At 35.0% G+C, this 17,856-nt stretch overlaps 2 protein-coding genes across 4 annotated transcripts in view; one reads left to right on the top strand and one right to left on the bottom strand.

Annotated features, from left to right (window-relative positions):
• The first annotated feature begins 4,492 nt into the window (after positions 1–4,492).
• On the top strand, positions 4,493–6,158 carry LOC110027346 (probable WRKY transcription factor 70). Its single transcript, XM_020728728.1, has 3 exons — positions 4,493–4,982; positions 5,368–5,472; positions 5,705–6,158. The coding sequence occupies exons 1-3, from the start codon at positions 4,651–4,653 to the stop codon at positions 6,144–6,146; spliced, it is 879 nt and encodes a 292-aa protein (XP_020584387.1). The 5' UTR covers positions 4,493–4,650; the 3' UTR covers positions 6,147–6,158.
• Positions 6,159–6,358: 200 nt separating this feature from the next.
• The window catches only part of LOC110027345 (glycerol-3-phosphate dehydrogenase [NAD(+)], chloroplastic), a 47,141-nt gene continuing 35,643 nt past the window's right edge, over positions 6,359–17,856 (bottom strand). Inside the window, exon 9 of one of the 3 annotated variants that reach the window (XM_020728727.1) lies at positions 6,359–6,421. In XM_020728727.1, coding sequence (XP_020584386.1) covers positions 6,416–6,421 — 6 coding nt within the window. In that variant the 3' untranslated portion in view covers positions 6,359–6,415. Of the gene's footprint in view, positions 6,422–6,736; positions 6,807–9,632; positions 9,851–17,856 lie in introns of those variants that run through there. The other 2 variants (XM_020728726.1, XM_020728724.1) reach the window with 2 other exon arrangements.

The following is a 17,856-nucleotide window of genomic DNA, read 5'->3' as shown; positions in this document are numbered from 1 at the left end:
TTGGGTGAGGTCAAATGGTTGGCTTAGTCATGAGGCAAAGGGTTAGATATATCACGAAGAGGGAAAGTCCAAGTGAAGGAGGGAGATGGAATGGTCACCTCCTTCTACCATTTTTGGCAATTTTGACTTTATGTTTCCATGGACGACTCCATGAGATGTCATGCTATGTATGAGCCCATGGAAATGTTTCATGCGAAAGAAATTTAGGATTTTTTATGCATTTAAATGAGAAAAGTCAACATGCCCAATTTTGGACAAAACCTCCGGTGTATGCATGGTATGGTTGTCATGATGCCCATGATGAACCCTTAAATTAAAAGAGGATTATGAGAAAGGGATTTTATGTCATGTGGGCTTAATTTGAGCCTTTTAAAATCAATGTCATGAGCTTTGAAAATGCATATAGTTGATTTTGGCTACGTTCCCTTAGGAACTTATAATGGAAAGATAATTGATTTTGGCTACGTTTTTATTGTCTATAGTGATCACATAACTAACAACAAATCTGTAAATTTCAATTCCCATGACAATCCTAAAATCATACGAAAACCTGATGATCTCGTCGATATGGCTAAGGAAAATCTTCACAACGTGGACTACGATAGCTCAGATAGTAAAACACCTATCCTCAAATTCCAAGGAATGCTAATTGCAATCGAGTTGGAACTATCAAATAAGGAGACAGTGTTAGGAGAGCCAGTCGTCACTCCAAAAGATGAATCTTTGGGTCCGATTCAAGGGACAGAACAAATAACAGAGGTAAAAATTTGGAGTGAGAAAGTCTTGCCTTCGAGAATGGTTCCAAAAGACAAAGGGAACAAATAGTTGTTCAAGAAGAGTCAACTCCATTGGTGGAAGAAATGTCAACATGGGAAGATCACTAAAGAATAAGTGACAAAATAGAATATAAATATTATATTATCTTCGAAAGTTGCCAGCCAAACTGAATATCTATGACGCTCTGATCATATCAAAGAAAATAAGAGAAGCTCTAGTCATGGCCTTGTTTCATCTAGATATTTGCTTAGCTCAATTGGCTAGTAGCTCCTTAGACGAGGTTTGTTCATTGAAGGAGCATTTCGGTGTCACTTTCACGAATGATGACTTGTTACTTGGCACAACTGATCATAACCAACCACTCTGCATTTAAGTTAAGATTGACATATTTACACTTTTCAGGGTGTTAGTTGATCAAGGGGCGTCAATTAATATAATGAATCTATGGAAGTTAGCCTACTTGGACATCAACGCTCACAAGCTCTCAACCAACAAAAAGATGTTAAAAGGATTTAACCAAAAATGGGAGAGAGCTCTCAGATCGATAATACTATTGATGAGAATTGGTGATCTAGTAACAACTGCAAAAATCCACATCATCAACTCAGAAACTTCGTTCAATGCCTTACTTGGTCCACCCTAGATTCATGAATACAAGATGGTATTGTCGTCTCTACACCAGTGTATAAAGTATTATGAAGGAGGACAAGAGCATTGCATCAAAGGAGATCTACGACCATTTTTTCATAAAATTGGTATTCACGAAGAGGCAGCTTACTACGCTCCCCCGAAGAAAACAGTTTTCTCAAGAGACGTCGTGCCAGAAGAGATTAAAGATACGAAAGAATTGCAAAAACGGGACCAATCGGCTCCGATTTAATGGTCTTTTACCATCGCTTTGCAATAAGACGACAGAAACTCTTTTAGCCCTCACATCTGAGATCAAAGTTGAGGATGAGGGCGAGGAAGAGTTAACAAGACTATTGAATGGAAGGATCCAATCATTAAAATCGACCAGGAGGACAGCTCTGAGGAGGAAAGGACAAATAAGAATGCAATGACAGTATGTCAAAAGAAGCCTCAACTAGAGATCTCTTTGGACGAAGAAAAGGAAGATGAATACAAATCGATGTATGAATAAATCAACCACTATGTACAAACTACGATCTTAACCCCGATTCATTCTCATAAAATCAAGTGTTTGGAGGTCAAGGAGGTACAAAGTGCAGGCATGAAACCAATAAAAGTTTATCATGGTTCTTCTTCTTCTAATTCTGAAATCAATGTAAAATTAGAAGAGAAAACTTCAAATGAATTAATGGAATTACATTTTAGCTACTACTCTCCATATGTTCAAAAGCTTATTCGGCATGGTTTAGTGTCCGCTCAGTTATCGAAAGAAAGGTTACACCTCTTCGAGCAAATATGGAACACTAAAAATCAGAATGTTAACTTGAAAGAAGGTGTTGAATTCAACACAGTAAGGCCAACCGATGATATGAAATTTTGCTTGGTTGTTACTAGTGAAGCAGAAGAAGAGTGTCTTAAAGCAGATGAAAACTTAGAAGAATCTTACATAGAGGATTCTCCGCCATAATTTGAAAAAGAGATCAAGTCAACAGTTGATGAATTAAGGGAATCAACCTGGGGACTGAAGATGACCCTAGACCCACTTTCATCAGCTCATTATTAGACAATGAAGAATCTTAAAAACTAATTAATTTATCGTCAGAGTTCAGGGATTTCTTTGCGTGGAGCTACAACAAAATGCAAGGATTTTCTCCTGAGATTGCAGTTCACAGACTGTGAGTGGATCAGAATATGGCCTCAGTCAAACAGGCTCCGAGAAGGATGTGCCTCAAATTAGAGCAACAAGTCATCATCGAGATTAAAAAGTTGATAGAGGCTAACTTTGTAAGAGAGGAGCAATATCCAGCATGGTTAGCCGACATAGTACCAGTTAGGAAGAAGAATGTCTAAATTCATATTTGTGTCTATTTCAGAGACCTGAACAAAGCATGCTTGAAGGACGAGTTCCCGTTGTAAATTTTTCTTTTATGGATGGATAATTCGGATACAACTAGATCAAGATGGCACCAGAAGATGCGACACTTACAGCTTTTCAGAACGCCGATCGGGATCTATTGCTACACAATGATGTTGTATGGGTTGAAGAGCACCGGAGCAACCAATCAGAGAACCATGATTAGAATTTTTTATGATCTCATCCACAGCCAAGTAGAGTGCTACGTGGATGATTTAGTTATCAAAAGTAAACAACGAGAAGATCACATGTATGATTTGAGGATTGTCTTCGAACGATTACAATAATTTAATCTTAAAATGAACCCCTTAAAGTGCGTCTTTGGTGTCACCTATAAGAAATATTTAAGATTTATTTTCCATCATCGTGGGATTGTAATCGATCTTGAGAAGATTAAGCTATCTTAGAAATGTCACCACCTAAAACCTTGAAATAACAACGATCCTTTCAAGGGAAATTGACATATCTAAGAGCACCTGAGAGAAGATTAAAACTATCTTAGAAATCTCAACTCCTAAAAGCTTGAAACAACTACAATCCTTCAAAGGAAATTGGCATACTTAAGAGCACCTCTGATTACCTCTACCATCTATTCCTTGAGCTTATTGATCTGTTAAATCACAAACTCATGGGTACAAGTCCTGTTGTCGATTATTTCCCAAGAACGAGTTTCTTCTCTTTGAGTAACTCATCATTTTGTTTGCGAGATAATTTTACGCTCACCGTACATTTTAGGGTGTTGAAACCATATTTTTTCTTGAATTACACCTAATAATAGAGCGTAAGTAAAAATGGCAGCAATGACAAACTCCCAGAAAACATAGACTCTAAGAGAGTTAAATTAGTAATTTTTTAGTGCTCCAATTTCCCAAAAGTCTCATTTTGCACGTTATTGTTCTCATATTTATAATAAATAGAAGTTGCATTGTGAAATATCAATAATGCCCTTAAGATTCTTTATTGTCAGTTGGTCACCGCAACTGTCAAGATCGTCGTTACTTTTATGAATCCTACCTTATCAAAGCGTTGTTTCACTCGCTCCTATGATGGTGAGTCATCTATTTATTTATTCGATCAACCTCTTCGGCTCAGTCGGCCGGATGATTTGCTCTGTCGGCTGAGGGCTCTTTTGCTTGTTGTGATTGATTCTTTGACATTTATTCTGTCGAGGACCATCAGATCTGATTCTAAATATTTTTATCATACACATAAAAAATAACTATTTTGTCTGACACTTAAGGTCTATTTGAGACAACTTTCTGCTTATTTGTGATTCAAACTGCCACAATAGTTCTATTTTAGGCAACCGTTTTCTTGATAATTTCTAAAATTTGTGATCGGAAACTACTTTTTTTAACATAACCCTATTAAAATACAATAATTGTAAGAAAGATGTTAATTTTTTTAATATATATATATATATATATAAACACACACACACACACACAATACTTTTAAAAAATTAACAATAATGATATTTTTTCTACGTTATAAAAATTTGACTTTTATAAATATAAAAAAAATTAAAGTAATAAATATGCAAATTCGAAGAATCGAGTGGGTGAGTGGGAAAATGACCCTTCTAAGAAAAATGAATCCGAAATGATCATGGATGCATGACGATAGCAAATGACATCAAGCAAATGACGCAGTACTCCAAACCCCACCCTTCAATTTCCACGCGTTCCTCTTTTCCAAGCAGCTTCCTTTGTCTCCCTTAAATTTATTCCACATCCACACACCACATTCTCCCTCACCAATAAAATCCAAATCACCAAAGCCGCCTTCTCCAGCCTCCAAGGAAAGAACTGAAACAGTGCTAATAAGGAATGGGCTCTCAAGAGGAGGAGATCCTTTCGCCGCCGAGCTGGAAGGACTCGGCCATGAAAGAGCTGGCCCAGGGGCGGGATTCCCTCGTCAAGCTTGCTTCTCTGCTTCAAATTGGTTCGTCGGAGAATAATCGGCCGGAGAATGCGACGGCGACGGCCGGTATTCTTATTGAAGAGGCGATAAGCGCAATTTATAGAGCAATGAGTGCGGTGGAATCTGCAGGGGAGAAGATGGAGGTAAATCTAGCGGTTGATTCTTCCAGTGCTACGAGTAAGGATGTAGGAGGAAAGAGGAAGACGCAGACTTCAAGGAAAGCAGGTTACAGAAGAAGGTAATTGAACGTATCGGCCATCCCCTTCTGATTTTTTTTTTTCTTTTTTTTTTGGATATATTTGAGGAAATAGATTTTTTAATTTTTTTCTTGAGCCGAAGAGTTTTTAAAATTCATTTCATATTAAGAAAATTGATTAGCAATTTTTTTTTAAATTTAGATTTCTAATTATATTTCCAATTGAACTTAGTGGGTTTACCCTAGGAGCTTAAGTCTGGTTGAACTATTGGCCTTATTGTTTTGAACAATACCTTTAATTTTTTTGGGGAGTTTTTTTGCCCTGCTTTGATACTTAGCATAGCCTTTGTTTCTATTTTTCAAGCATTAATTGAGCGATTGTATTATTATAAGAATTTCCCTTTTTTTTATTTCTTTTGGCTTGCAGAAGTAGCCCATATTTATGGAGAAGGATTACTTCAAACAAGATTGATGATGGGCATACATGGAGAAAATATGGGCAAAAGGATATCTTCAGTGCCAAATACCCAAGGTAAATATACTGGCATGAATGTAAAAATTGAAGTGTATGTGTTAAAAATGTAAATACATAAGAATTAAGTGGCATGAATGTAAATCTTCCATTTTAATTGCGTGGAATCAAACGATGAAATTTAACAAATTTTACTCCCAAAAATAGACAATAAATACCTTAAATTATCTTTCATTCAATACTTGCAACTCCAGCAAAATGAATCATTTAGCAAATCCATATGCGCTCGCAGAAGCTATTTCAGGTGCACGCACAAGTTCGATCAAGGTTGCAAGGCCTCCAAGCAGGTGCAGAGATCGGAGGACGACGACTCCTTGTTCGTCATCACCTACTTCGGCGACCACACATGCGTCGACCCGAGCAAGGCCATGATTCCTCCTTCCAGAGAGCTCTGCGTCATTAGCTTCGAATCCAGCAACGGAGAAAATGTGGAAAAAGGGACTCCGTTTTCTTTCCCATCGCTCAATCAAGAAGGCGAGGAAGAAGTTATCAGCAATCTCACCTCCGCCGATTCGGCTTCGGACTACTTTGTTTCGCCTGAGAATGAGCTGGAACAATCGGCGCTGGAGCAAAATGGATTACCAGCAGCGCTGTACTCATCCTTCATGAGTTACGGCACGGACTTTATGGACGATGAGAATTTTTTGAATTTTGATCATACAGATATGTTTTAAGTTTTGCTAATGTGTATAGATAGTAGAGACGGGTTTTAGCATCCTGTTTTATGTCTGGGTTAGGCTTTGAAGTTACATTTTGATAAATCTTCACAGTGATTTCTGTAAAGTATTAGTTTATAGCTAATGTTAAGTTTCAGAGTTTTGTGATTGTCAGGATGAGTTGTAAGATCCTGCTTACCTATCAAAATAAAACATCTTTCGTGGCAGACAACAAATTTGGGATACTTTGGCATGCAATAAGGGGTTGAACAGCTAAAAATCTTGTATTATTCCCGTAAAGTTAAAATATCACATTAAATAAACTCATTGAAGTACTTGCTTTAATAACCTTTTAAACATTCTTAGAAACTATGGGGACGTTGATGTGATAATTCATGATGAAATAGAGCTTGCAATGGTGAGGTGATTCAGTTCATGTTTAAAAAGAGAGCTTTATTATCAACATTAACAGTGAAATTCTATCATCTGCAAAAAATTTACAGGAAAAGAATGGCCATGCATCTGCATGTTGTCCCAAAACGCCTATTAGGCTTCACGCAAGTTCAAGATCATGGCAATTATTTTCTCGAGTTTTCAGTGTTTCTTTTAAAAAAAAAAGAAAGAAAGAAAGAAAGAAAGAAAACTTCCTCGGCCGAATTTGCTTTAAACTTCTTCAACCTGAAATTGAACAAAGCATCAGGCAACCAAAAGAAACAAAGCTCTCTCAGGCATTGGGTGGGCTATGAAGTTATAGGAATATGCTGCTGGTCAGATCATCAATATTAAAAACAATGCAAATTATTGAATGAAAATGATATGATATTATTAGATAATTAGCTTTTGTATTAGGTTAACAAAATAAGTTAATTAGTTAGAAATTAGTATTATTAATTTAATCATCTTGTACATTATAAAATAGCTCCAGTTAGAGACATTGAAGGAGATGGAAAAATGAGACAAGCTTCTCCTCATTCTAATGATATGATATTATTAGATAATTCAGTTTATATTAGATTAATAAGATAAATTAATTAGTTAGAAATTAATATTAATGATTTAATTAATCTTGTGTATCTAAAAATAGCTCTAGTTGGAGATATTGAAGGGAATGGAAAAATGAGGAGCTTTTTCCTATTCTTTGTTTCTTTTCTTCTCCCCTTCATACAAGTTACTAGAGTTATGGTATTCTCAAATTGCATCTATCTGTGTCTGTTGTTTTTTATTTTTTCTTTTCTTGTATTTTGAAGTTGTAGACGCCCTCAAATTACCGTTTATCAAGATTCTAAAAATGAAATTATATCATTGGTGCTTTCATTCTTTCTCCTTATCGCAAAGCACCTCAGCTTCGCAAGATCTAGGCATCAATCCATCCAAGATCCTTCTCGCACCAATCCATCCAAGATTCTATTCGCAACAAAAAACACAATTCTTGATACATCTCAACAATCTCCAATCCATAAAGTGTGTTTCAACATCTCCTTCCCAAAACTTCTCCTTCCTACAAATCTCCAATTTGCAAGATGCATCACAATGACTCCTACACGTGGATTTTGCCATGGAAGGAAAAATATCCGACTGTCTTCCTCAACCAAGAAATCAAACCAAGAAGCACATACTTGCCAAAAAATTCAACCTTGGAGAGCAGTTTCTTCTCTTTCTGCATGCCGGTTTCTCACACCAATCTGGTAATCAAAAGCTGGAGCTTTGAAATATCCAGGTTTATAGTTCTTATAGTTTGAAAATCATAAAAATAATGACATCCTTCTTGGGGTCTACACAGCCGTGCTTGCCATTATATCAATATTTTTTTTTGTCTGGTCATATTTTAGAAAATAGTTCACAAAAAAGGAAAAAACCTCCGAAATCACACTTCCAAAACCTCCTGTTTCTACTCAGAATTCTTCCATCTCAAACGCATTAGTAGGATTTCATAGGTTCACTTACCGTGAAGTTAACGCTGCCTCATACATTGCAATCAATCAGAACTACTTGGCAGAGGACGATATGCTCCAGTCTATAAATCCATCTTGCACGTATCAGTCTATATGCACTGAAGAAATTCGATCAGAGTGCTTGACGCAAGTTCATCTCCGGAGGATCCTCTCAGTTCAATCTTCGCCTTTTTTCATCATCATCCACCTTCCCATTCTTATCTACAACTTGCTCAACCATGGGGACAAAGTCATTTTGAAGGAATGGAAAATGGTATGATATTATTAGATAATTAGTTCTTGTATTAGATAAATAAGAGAAGCCAATTAGTTAGAAATTACTATTAATGATTTAATTATAATTGTATATTGTCAGGATTCGATCCGGAGCTTAGAATTAACCAATGTGGGAATAAAGGATCAAATTGTGAGAATTAAATTTTCTATTTTAATTTTTTATAACTAACATTTTAATAAATGAAATAGCTGTTGTATAAAAACATATATTAAAGTTGTACAATTGAATTTATCTAATTATTGGTTGCTCGTGTCTTCTATAAACATTTCTTCTTCTATCGCTTATCTTTTATATCACTTAATTAAACTTGAAATGTTAGTTTAAAATAGCAGTGAGCTAATTATAGTCATTAAATATTCATACTCATAAACTATAGCAACACAATGTCAAAAAAGATAATTGGTATGGCAATTAAATTTTAAGTAAATCAATCTAAGAGCATGTGAAATATTTTACTATCTAATATGATCATTCAATATAATTTTAACAATCACTATATCTTACAATATCGTTCACATATCAATATATTTTTAATATATATACAACCGTTAGTAAAGCATCATCTAAAGTTATATCATTTAATATATTTTCATATCAATATCCTTTTTCATGTACGTGCACATGTACCTTAGCGTTCTTCCGCTAGTACTATAAAAGAGTGACTCTATCATAGCCAAGAAGGCACAAGCAAGAATACTATGAAAATCACTATCTAATAATATTTATTTCATTCTCATTAGCTTAACAACCAATATATTTGTATAACATTCAATAATTATGAAAAAAAATTAATTATACATCTTCCTACAATATGAACAAAAATTCAATAGAAATCAAGAGTTTGCTGTGATTTCAATATAATTAGTGACAGTAAATGCACTTGGTCTTGAAGAAGTAGAAAGATTGCTATAGCACAAGAACGTGAGTCTCACGTAGCTTTCAGGTGATTTTTACTTACTTTAAAGTTCTAAACTCTCTTCTACAATAAAATACCTATCATCAATTATAAAGTATTGTTATTGTTAAATTAACTAAATGATTTGTCATTATTTATAATTGAAATATTTAATTTACAACATTTTATGAAATTTGATACTAATATAAATCTATTTAAATCCATCACTTATTCAATGTAGTATTATTAAATTATCACTACAATAATTTAGTATTTAGTTGTTAAGGATGTACAGTTTATTTTATTATCAAAATATGACATTAATTTATTTAAAAGTAAAATAACTCTTAATTTAGGTTTTACCTAAATAAATTCTTCTTGCTAGTACTTCTGCCTCACGCACATAAATGAGCCCAAGGTCCTTGCTGGTTTTCATAACCTAAATTAACAAAATTTCATATTAACTTTATCTTAAGTGTTTAATCAACATAAATTAGATGCATAATGGAAATTTTATCTCAATTCTTCTTATTGCAAGGTCAACAATTCCTTTAGGATCCTTTTTGACCCCTCATTTATTGTTGTTGATTCTTTCTCCCTACTTTAAAATTTTGATTAACAAAACAAAATCCATATAAATTCTTTAAATGCAATTCCATTAATATAAATAAAAATCTAAATAACATTAAACCCTAACATTTATCTTAACTATCCTGATATCTTTCACAAATAATAACGTCCATCTTCCCCCAAATTTGAGACTTTGTAGCTTCGATCCTGATTTCAAGTGTACTTAAATTTAACATTTAAAAAATAAATTATATATATATATAGATTTTTAATTAAAAAACTTAATTGAAAGATTAAATCATACCCCATTAACTCCTTAATATATCGGTCAAGCACTCTTACACACACACAGAGCACCTCTTCCTCTGTTAAGGCTCGGTTGAGCGAGATAGGCTTCACACGGCAGGGAAAAACTGCAATAACCTCCCTCCTCCTTAGGCTTCTTCTCCTCCTTCGTCTTCTTAGTGTGTGTAATTGCTCGAGCAGAAAGTTCAATACTCCAGATAGCGCCTATGCACCCACTAGTATGGCGAAGTACAAACTTGCATGCGTCTATCTTCCTGCCTTGATATGCGTCAATCGGCTCCCCATGTAATCCTTTCACGATCGGAGTCGGCGTCTGCTACGAATTCTCTAGATCTCGCCTCCGTCTCACATTGATTTATAGAATGAACTCACCCCCTGAGTTCCCGACTCCTCGCTTCATCTCCCTCTCATTGACTCCCTCGAGGAGATGACACAATGCGTTAAAATCTTCCCCACTTATAAAAATTGTCCTCAAAATTTATAAGCAGACCACAAGTCATCTCTCATTAAGCAGGTCAACATTAACTATTCATATATTTTATGATGAAAACTAAGCCATTCATTAAGATGAAAAGTAATCACTGTAAAGTAAATACCTGATACAATGCGGCTCAACTAGACTCTTAGCAACAAAATCAAGATAACAATATATGTAAAATAACACAGTTACTGAAGCAAGAATATATGCTAGGAAAACACACATATGTAAGAAAAATTCAAACTCATCAGACCTTATCACCATCAGGAGGAGTAGATTTTTCAGGCTCACTATGAGTAAGAGAATAAACACGAAGTCAAACAGGTTGTCTTGGTTGAACTTAGGTAGGAGCTACAACAACAACAATAGACTTTTATCTCACTAAGTGGGTCGGCTACATGAATCCTTTTTCTCCATCCTGTCTGATTGAGTGTCATATTTTTATCTAATTCTAATAAATTATGATCATTTTTATACAATAAGCCCAAGTCTTTATAGGACTACCTCTGCCTTTCTTAACATAAGTCGAATCTAAAACATCTACTCTCCTAATCAGATCATCAGATGGTCGACGTTTAATGTGACCAAACCATCTACGACGACTCTGTCTAATTTTGTCTGTCACTAGAGCTACACCAACCCTGTCACGGATATATTCATCTCACATTTTGTCTCTACGTGAAAAGCTACTCATCCACCTAATCATTCTCATCTTGGCAACACTTAACTTAGTTTTATGCTTCTCTTTTAAAGGCTAAAATTCAGTGTCATAGAGCATTGCCAGTCTCATCACCATCCTATAAAATTTTCCTTTCAATCTAAGTGGTACATTTCTATCACACAAAAGGCCCGAAGCAGTCCTCCACTTCAACCAACTAACTTGATAACTTGAATTCTACTACCATCTATATCACCATCACTTTGAACAATAGACCTGAGATATCTGAAGTGTTTACACCTTTTAATAATTTGATCACTCATAGTTACAATTCTGTCATTAGAGCTACTAATACTAAAATTACATTCCATGTATTTAGCTTTAATTCTAATCAAACGAAAACCTTTACACTCCAAAACAGACCTCCATAATTCAAGTTTTTTTTCCTAAGCTCTTTCTCTAGCCTTATAAACAAGAAGGATATCATCAGTGAATAGCATACACCAAGGCATTAAGAGCATTCATGCATTCATAACTAAAGAAAAAAGATATCGGCTTAAAATCGATCCCTGATGTAATCGACTAGAAATAGGCATACTCTTCCTCTTGTACGTCTCTTTACGCTTCTGAGTAAGCTGATAATCGGTCTCCACTTTTCGAGCTCATTCTACTAAAACTGAGTATTCATCTATCTCAAGACACCAACGGCTGTCTGATTGATTCCTTTAATCTCGAAATAAATGTGTAGCTCTTTTCTTCTATAGTAACGATTAACTATGGCGCATACCTCAACACTGCAGTGAATTCTGCTACATACTGCATGACTGTCTTCTCTCCTTCTATCATCGAATAAATTTGTCCTGCATTTGTCTTCAAGCAGATAGGGGTACAAACCACTCTTTGAATAGCTCCACGAATTTCTCCTAACTCACCATCATGTTAGGTATGTCTCTTATTCCGTTCTAACGCTGCCAGCGCCACCACATTTCAGCTTCTCCATCCAGCACAAATGTGGCTAATGATGCTCTTGTTTCATCCAAATAAGTCATATTATCTAATATCTTCTTAATTCACATTAGTCAATTCTTTGTTTAAATCAAATCTTCAGTTCCCTTAAATAATGGTGAACGCAAATTTTGAAATATCTTTAATTAGTTATCCACAACAATCATCTTATTCTCAGTAATCTGTGATCTAGAGTCCTGAATCAATTGTGTCATCGCCATCATCATCTGGATTAGGACATTCATGTTCACATTTATAATAGGTTGTACTTCATCATTTTTTATTGAACTCCCTTCTTCTAACATTCGGGTATATCTCTTTCCTGAATTATTAGTTTGAGTTGACTTAAATTTTTTATTTTACTATTATTTAAAATTTTCTTATAATTATCTTATTGGCTCTTTCATCAATATTGCATTAATTTTAAAACTTAGCTCTGATACCACTTTTGTCACGGCCCGACGCCCGTCTTGGTTAATTCCAAACTACGTGTCAAGTAGTGACAAAAGTGGTCAGATAGTCATACACTGGGAATTAAATTTTTCTATTTTTATTTTCTATAACTAAAATTTTAAAAAATGAAAAAGCCACTACATGAAAATAAATATTAAATTACAATTAAATTTACCTAATTATTGGTTGTCTACATCTTTCACAAACATTTTCTCTTTTATCACTCATCTTTTATATCAGATAATTAAATATGAAATGTTAGCTTAAAATAATAGTGAGCTAACTATAGTCTGTTAATATTTGTACTCCTAACTATAGTATCAAAATGACAAATAAGAAAATATGTATGACAATTAAACTTTATGTAAGTCAATCAAAAACATATGAAGGATTGTACTATCTAATACGATCATTCAAATTAATTTTAAACAATCATGTCTTACTATATCATTTACATATCAATATCTTGTTAATACCTATGCAACCGTTACTGGAGACCATCTATAATTGTATCATTTAAGGTACCTTAATATCAATATCATTTTTTTTATGTGCATGAGTATATTAGTATTCCCCTACTAGTACCATAAAAAAGTGACTTCATCATCTGATAATGATTATTTCATTCTCATTTGTAATATATTTGTATAAAATTAAATAATTATGAAAAAAATACTAAGTACACATCATTCCTACAATATGAATAAAAATTCAATAGAATAATCAATCGTGAGTTTGCAATGATTCAAATATAACCAGTGACAGTGACAGTTAATTCATTTGGTTTATAATAAGCAAAAATGTTACAATAGCATAAAAACATAAGCTCGCACCTTGCTTTCAGATGATTTTTACTTGCTTTAAAGTTCTAATATTTTTTCTACAATAGAATATCTATCATTAATTATAAAGTATTATTATTAGTAAATTAACTAAATGATTTATCATTATTTATAATTAAAATAAATAATTTACAAATGAAATTTGATACAAATATAAATATATTTAAATCCAACACTTAATTTATGTAGTATTATTAACGTATCACCATAATTTAATATCTTTATTTGACATAATTTATTATTTAATTATTAGAGATAAATAGTTTATCTTATGATCAAAATTTGATATTCATTTATTTAAAAGTAAAATAACTCTTAATTTGCGGTTTACCTGAATAAATTCTTATTATTAGCACTTCTCCCTTACTCACATAAATGAGCCCAAAGTCTTTCTTGCTAGACTTCCTAACATAAATAAACATAATTTCAGGTTAACATTATCTTAAGAGTTGAATCAACATATATTAAATGCATAATTAAAACTCTACCTCAAATCCTCTTATTGTAAAGTCGACAATTCCTTCAGGATCCTCTTTTAACCTCTCATTTATGATTGTTAATTCTTCTTTCCTGCTTTACTGTTTTGATTAACAAAATAAAATCCATTTAAATTCTTTAAATGCAATTCCATTATTATAATTAAAAACCTAAATAACATTAAACCCTAACATTTATCTCAACTATCTTGGTTATCTTTCACAAATGTTAACTTCTATCATCCCCCAAATTTTAGACTTAATAGCTTCAATCCTGATTTCTAATGCATTTAAATTTAAATTAAATAATTTAATTGAAAAATTAACTGTTACCCCCTTGATATATCGGTTGAGCACCCTTACGCACGCACAGAGCTCCTCTTCCTCTGCTAAGGCTTGGTCGAGCAAGATAGGCTTCACACTATAGGTAAAAACCATAATAACCTCTCTCCTTCTTCGGCTTCTTCTCCTCCGGCTCCTTAGTATGCAGGATCATCCAAGCAGCAAGTTCGACGCTCCCACTATCGTCTTCTTCTTTCGACGCACCATCTAGTATGGCGAAGCACAAGCTTGCACGCGTTGTTTATGTTACTGCCTTCATATGGCTCCCCTAGTAAGCTGTTTACGGTTGAAGTTGACGTCTGCTACGAATTCTCTCGATCTCACCTCCGTCTCGTACAGATTTATAGAACGAACTCACCTCTTTCGTCCCCGGCCCCTCGCTTCATCTCCCTCCATTCAACTCTCTTGAGGAGATGAAACGAGGTGTTTCACAATTAAAGAGGATGGGGAGATCTGTCTTTTTTCTTCTCCCCCTCCTCTTAATTTGTAGAGATGTCGGCATCCTTGGTTTGCCATCTATATGCGTTTTTCTTCTCTATTTCTTCCCCATCTATTTTCTGAAGTTGAAATCTTCCTCCAACAAACAAAACTAAGAACCTGGACTAAGCTGCAATGTTTAAATACAACAAGGAATTGTAGTTGATCAACAAGAAATATGTAACTACCATGATTTCAGATAACTGCCAGTTTGGTACCATAATAAATGCAACTATCTAACTTCCAAATGGTCTGGTAATTAAATTTCCACGTCTCATCTCAAAAAGAAATATGATGGACACCCTTAAACTATTATAACAGATACTTAACTATTCAATATTTTCAAATAGCACAGATGTATTTTATGTGGAATCCAAGAATTATTTTTCAAATTAAACCAATCAAATATCTGGCATGTGCACGAGAGTATTTGCGACCAATCATCCTAGTTTCTTAATAACACCAAATAGAGACTAGAAAGAGGTCTAGCATCCCTTCAGAAATATCTCTCACAGAAAAGATAATTTTTCAAATTAATAGAATTAAAAGAATAAACAGATGATGAATTAAATTTTTAGGATAGTGTCATAAATGTTGTGAAAAAATGACGGCAATAAAGGAAAAAATCGGATCGAGAAAAATCGTAAAACAAAAAACAGTGAAACACAGATGTACGTGGTTTGGCAAATTGTCTACGTAGCTGTAGAGGATTTTATTAGCTTGAGGAATTACACCCAACCCTGTCGAGATCGGTTGCCCACAACGTCATCAAAGAGAGGACTACTGCAGATCTCATGGCGGCTTTATCAGATCTGTATGAAAAGTCATAGACGAATAACAAGGTGCACCTGATGAAAAGGTTATTTAACTTGAAGATAGTGGAAGGTGTGTCTGTTGTTCATCACCTGAATGATTTTAACACTATCACAAATCAGTTGTCGTCTGTTGAAATTGATTTTGAGGATAAGATACGTGCGTTGATATTGTTGGCTTCATTGTCAAATAGCTGGGAAGCCATAAGGATGGCAATTAGCGGTTCTGCAGGTAAATCTAAGCTGAAATATGATGATACTCGTCATTTGATTTTGGTTGAGGAAGTGCACAGGAAGGATTTTGGCGAGACCTCGTGTTTAAGTTCGGCGCTAAATGTTGATTCCAGATGGAGATCACATGACAGGAACTCAAACAGAGGAAGATCAAAATCAGTCTGATCAGCAAACAACCTGTTGGAATTGTGGCAAGGCTGGCCACATAAAAGGAACTGCATGAATCATAAGAAGAAAGAGAATGATTGCGTTAATCTTGTAACTGAAGAAATACAGGATGTGCTATTGCTGGCAGTTCACAGTTCTGTTGATGACTGGATACTGGATTCAAGGGCTTCCTTCAATAAATCTTCCCGCCGGGAGTTAATGCGAAATTAGGTTGCAGATAACTTTGAGAAAGTATATATGGCTGATAGAAAAGCTTTGAACGTGGTGAGGATGGGAGACGTTAATATTGCACTCCCTAACAAGAGCAAATAGACTTTGCAAAAAATCAGGCACATTCCTGAGTTGAAGAAAAACCTGATCTCTATTGGACAGCTCAATAAGAGTGGTCATTCGGTAGTGTTCTCAGATAGCACCTAGAATGTTATCAAAGATGTATTAGTACTGGCTCGGGGTAAAAAAACTGACACACTATATATGACTACAGGTTTACTCAGACGTGGACACATGAGTCAGAGGTGCATTATGGGGAAGCAGAAGAACGTCAATTTCTTGAAAAGTGGTAGAGCGCTAAAGGCAGAAAAACCGGATCTTGTAAAGATAAATGGTGGAGAACCACATAGCTATAAAGAAATCTTGCAAGATGAGAATTCGAGCAAGTGAGAGCTGATGAAGGAGGAGGAGACGAATTCCCTGCCAAGGAATCGGACTTGGGAGCTAACAGAACTTCCACCAGAAAAGAAGGCATTGCCAACAACTGGGTGTACCGGGTAAAGACTGCGTTTGATGGCAGTAACAGGTACAAAACTGGACTTGTTGAAAAGGGTTTTCAACAGGGGCAGGATATTGCTCATGCAGTGGGAGTTATAAGAAGATACAGGAGTAACCCAGCAAAGAGCTTGGTGGTACAAGACTACGTTGACGGTGATAGGTCAACTGAGGGTGTTACTCGTGAGAAGCTGAAGTTGTGCTCGACTTCAGCTAGTCTTCTAGCACGAAGACATGGGCTTTGAGTTGCAGAGGTGGGGGATATCATGTTTGAGGAAAATGTCAGTACAGCTAATACATAATGCAACCAGTGTCCCAGTCTCCAAGTGGGAGAATTGTTGGGTAATGTGGAGACCCGGTCCACTGCAATTTAATTAGCTTCCTAATTAAGAATCTCACTTGCTCACTATCTTCCCACCTACCTGTCACGGACTAACTTTCCTCGAGTTATCCGTGCGGCTTTAGCGCTCTTTCTTAGCACTAAATCAGCCTAACCTTCCCAACTAACACCTCCAACTCACTCTCTTGAAAGTAGAATAGAAAGAAGAGTTAAAGAAGATAAAACTTCACTAATAAAGAGAGATTACAAAGATTGAAAGTTTAAAACCTTGGATGCCTTAGAATGAGGGAAGTAACATTTATTTATAGCTCCCTCCATGGCTTTGGCCTTACATATTGTCAATGTGAGACTATTCTCCAAGGAGAACATTACAATATAATATTCTAGCTTCTAGATAGTTCTACACTATTCTTATTTACATACATATTCTAGATTCTTCTAGGTTGTTCGTTAGGCCTCCATCTTCTAGAATACTCCATCATGTCATAATATTGGCGGGGCTGTCGGCGCTTAAAAGGGGGAAAAGAGAGTTTTTTTAAGAGTTTGGGGGTCGCCCGTAAGAAGCTGTCGGTCGCCGGAATCGAAATCCCGTCGCCCGCTTCGGAAGGACTTTTTAATTTACGTATATATATATAATTTTAGAAAAATATGAAATCAAACTGACCTCATATTTTCCAT

This window comes from Phalaenopsis equestris, unplaced genomic scaffold, assembly GCF_001263595.1.
Source record: "Phalaenopsis equestris unplaced genomic scaffold, ASM126359v1 Scaffold000425, whole genome shotgun sequence".
NCBI classification, from domain to species: Eukaryota; Viridiplantae; Streptophyta; class Magnoliopsida; order Asparagales; family Orchidaceae; genus Phalaenopsis; species Phalaenopsis equestris.
This window is presented reverse-complemented; position numbering and strand designations above follow the sequence as displayed.

What these genes read in the sequence shown, in the direction of transcription:
- LOC110027346 (XM_020728728.1), top strand. Translation starts at nt 4,651, where the DNA reads ATGGGCTCTCAAGAGGAGGAGATCCTTTCGCCGCCGAGCTGGAAGGAC. An exon ending in AAAGCAGGTTACAGAAGAAG is followed by an intron (nt 4,983 to 5,367) that starts GTAATTGAACGT and finishes TTTGGCTTGCAG; the next exon opens with AAGTAGCCCATATTTATGGA. An exon ending in TTCAGTGCCAAATACCCAAG is followed by an intron (nt 5,473 to 5,704) that starts GTAAATATACTG and finishes ATGCGCTCGCAG; the next exon opens with AAGCTATTTCAGGTGCACGC.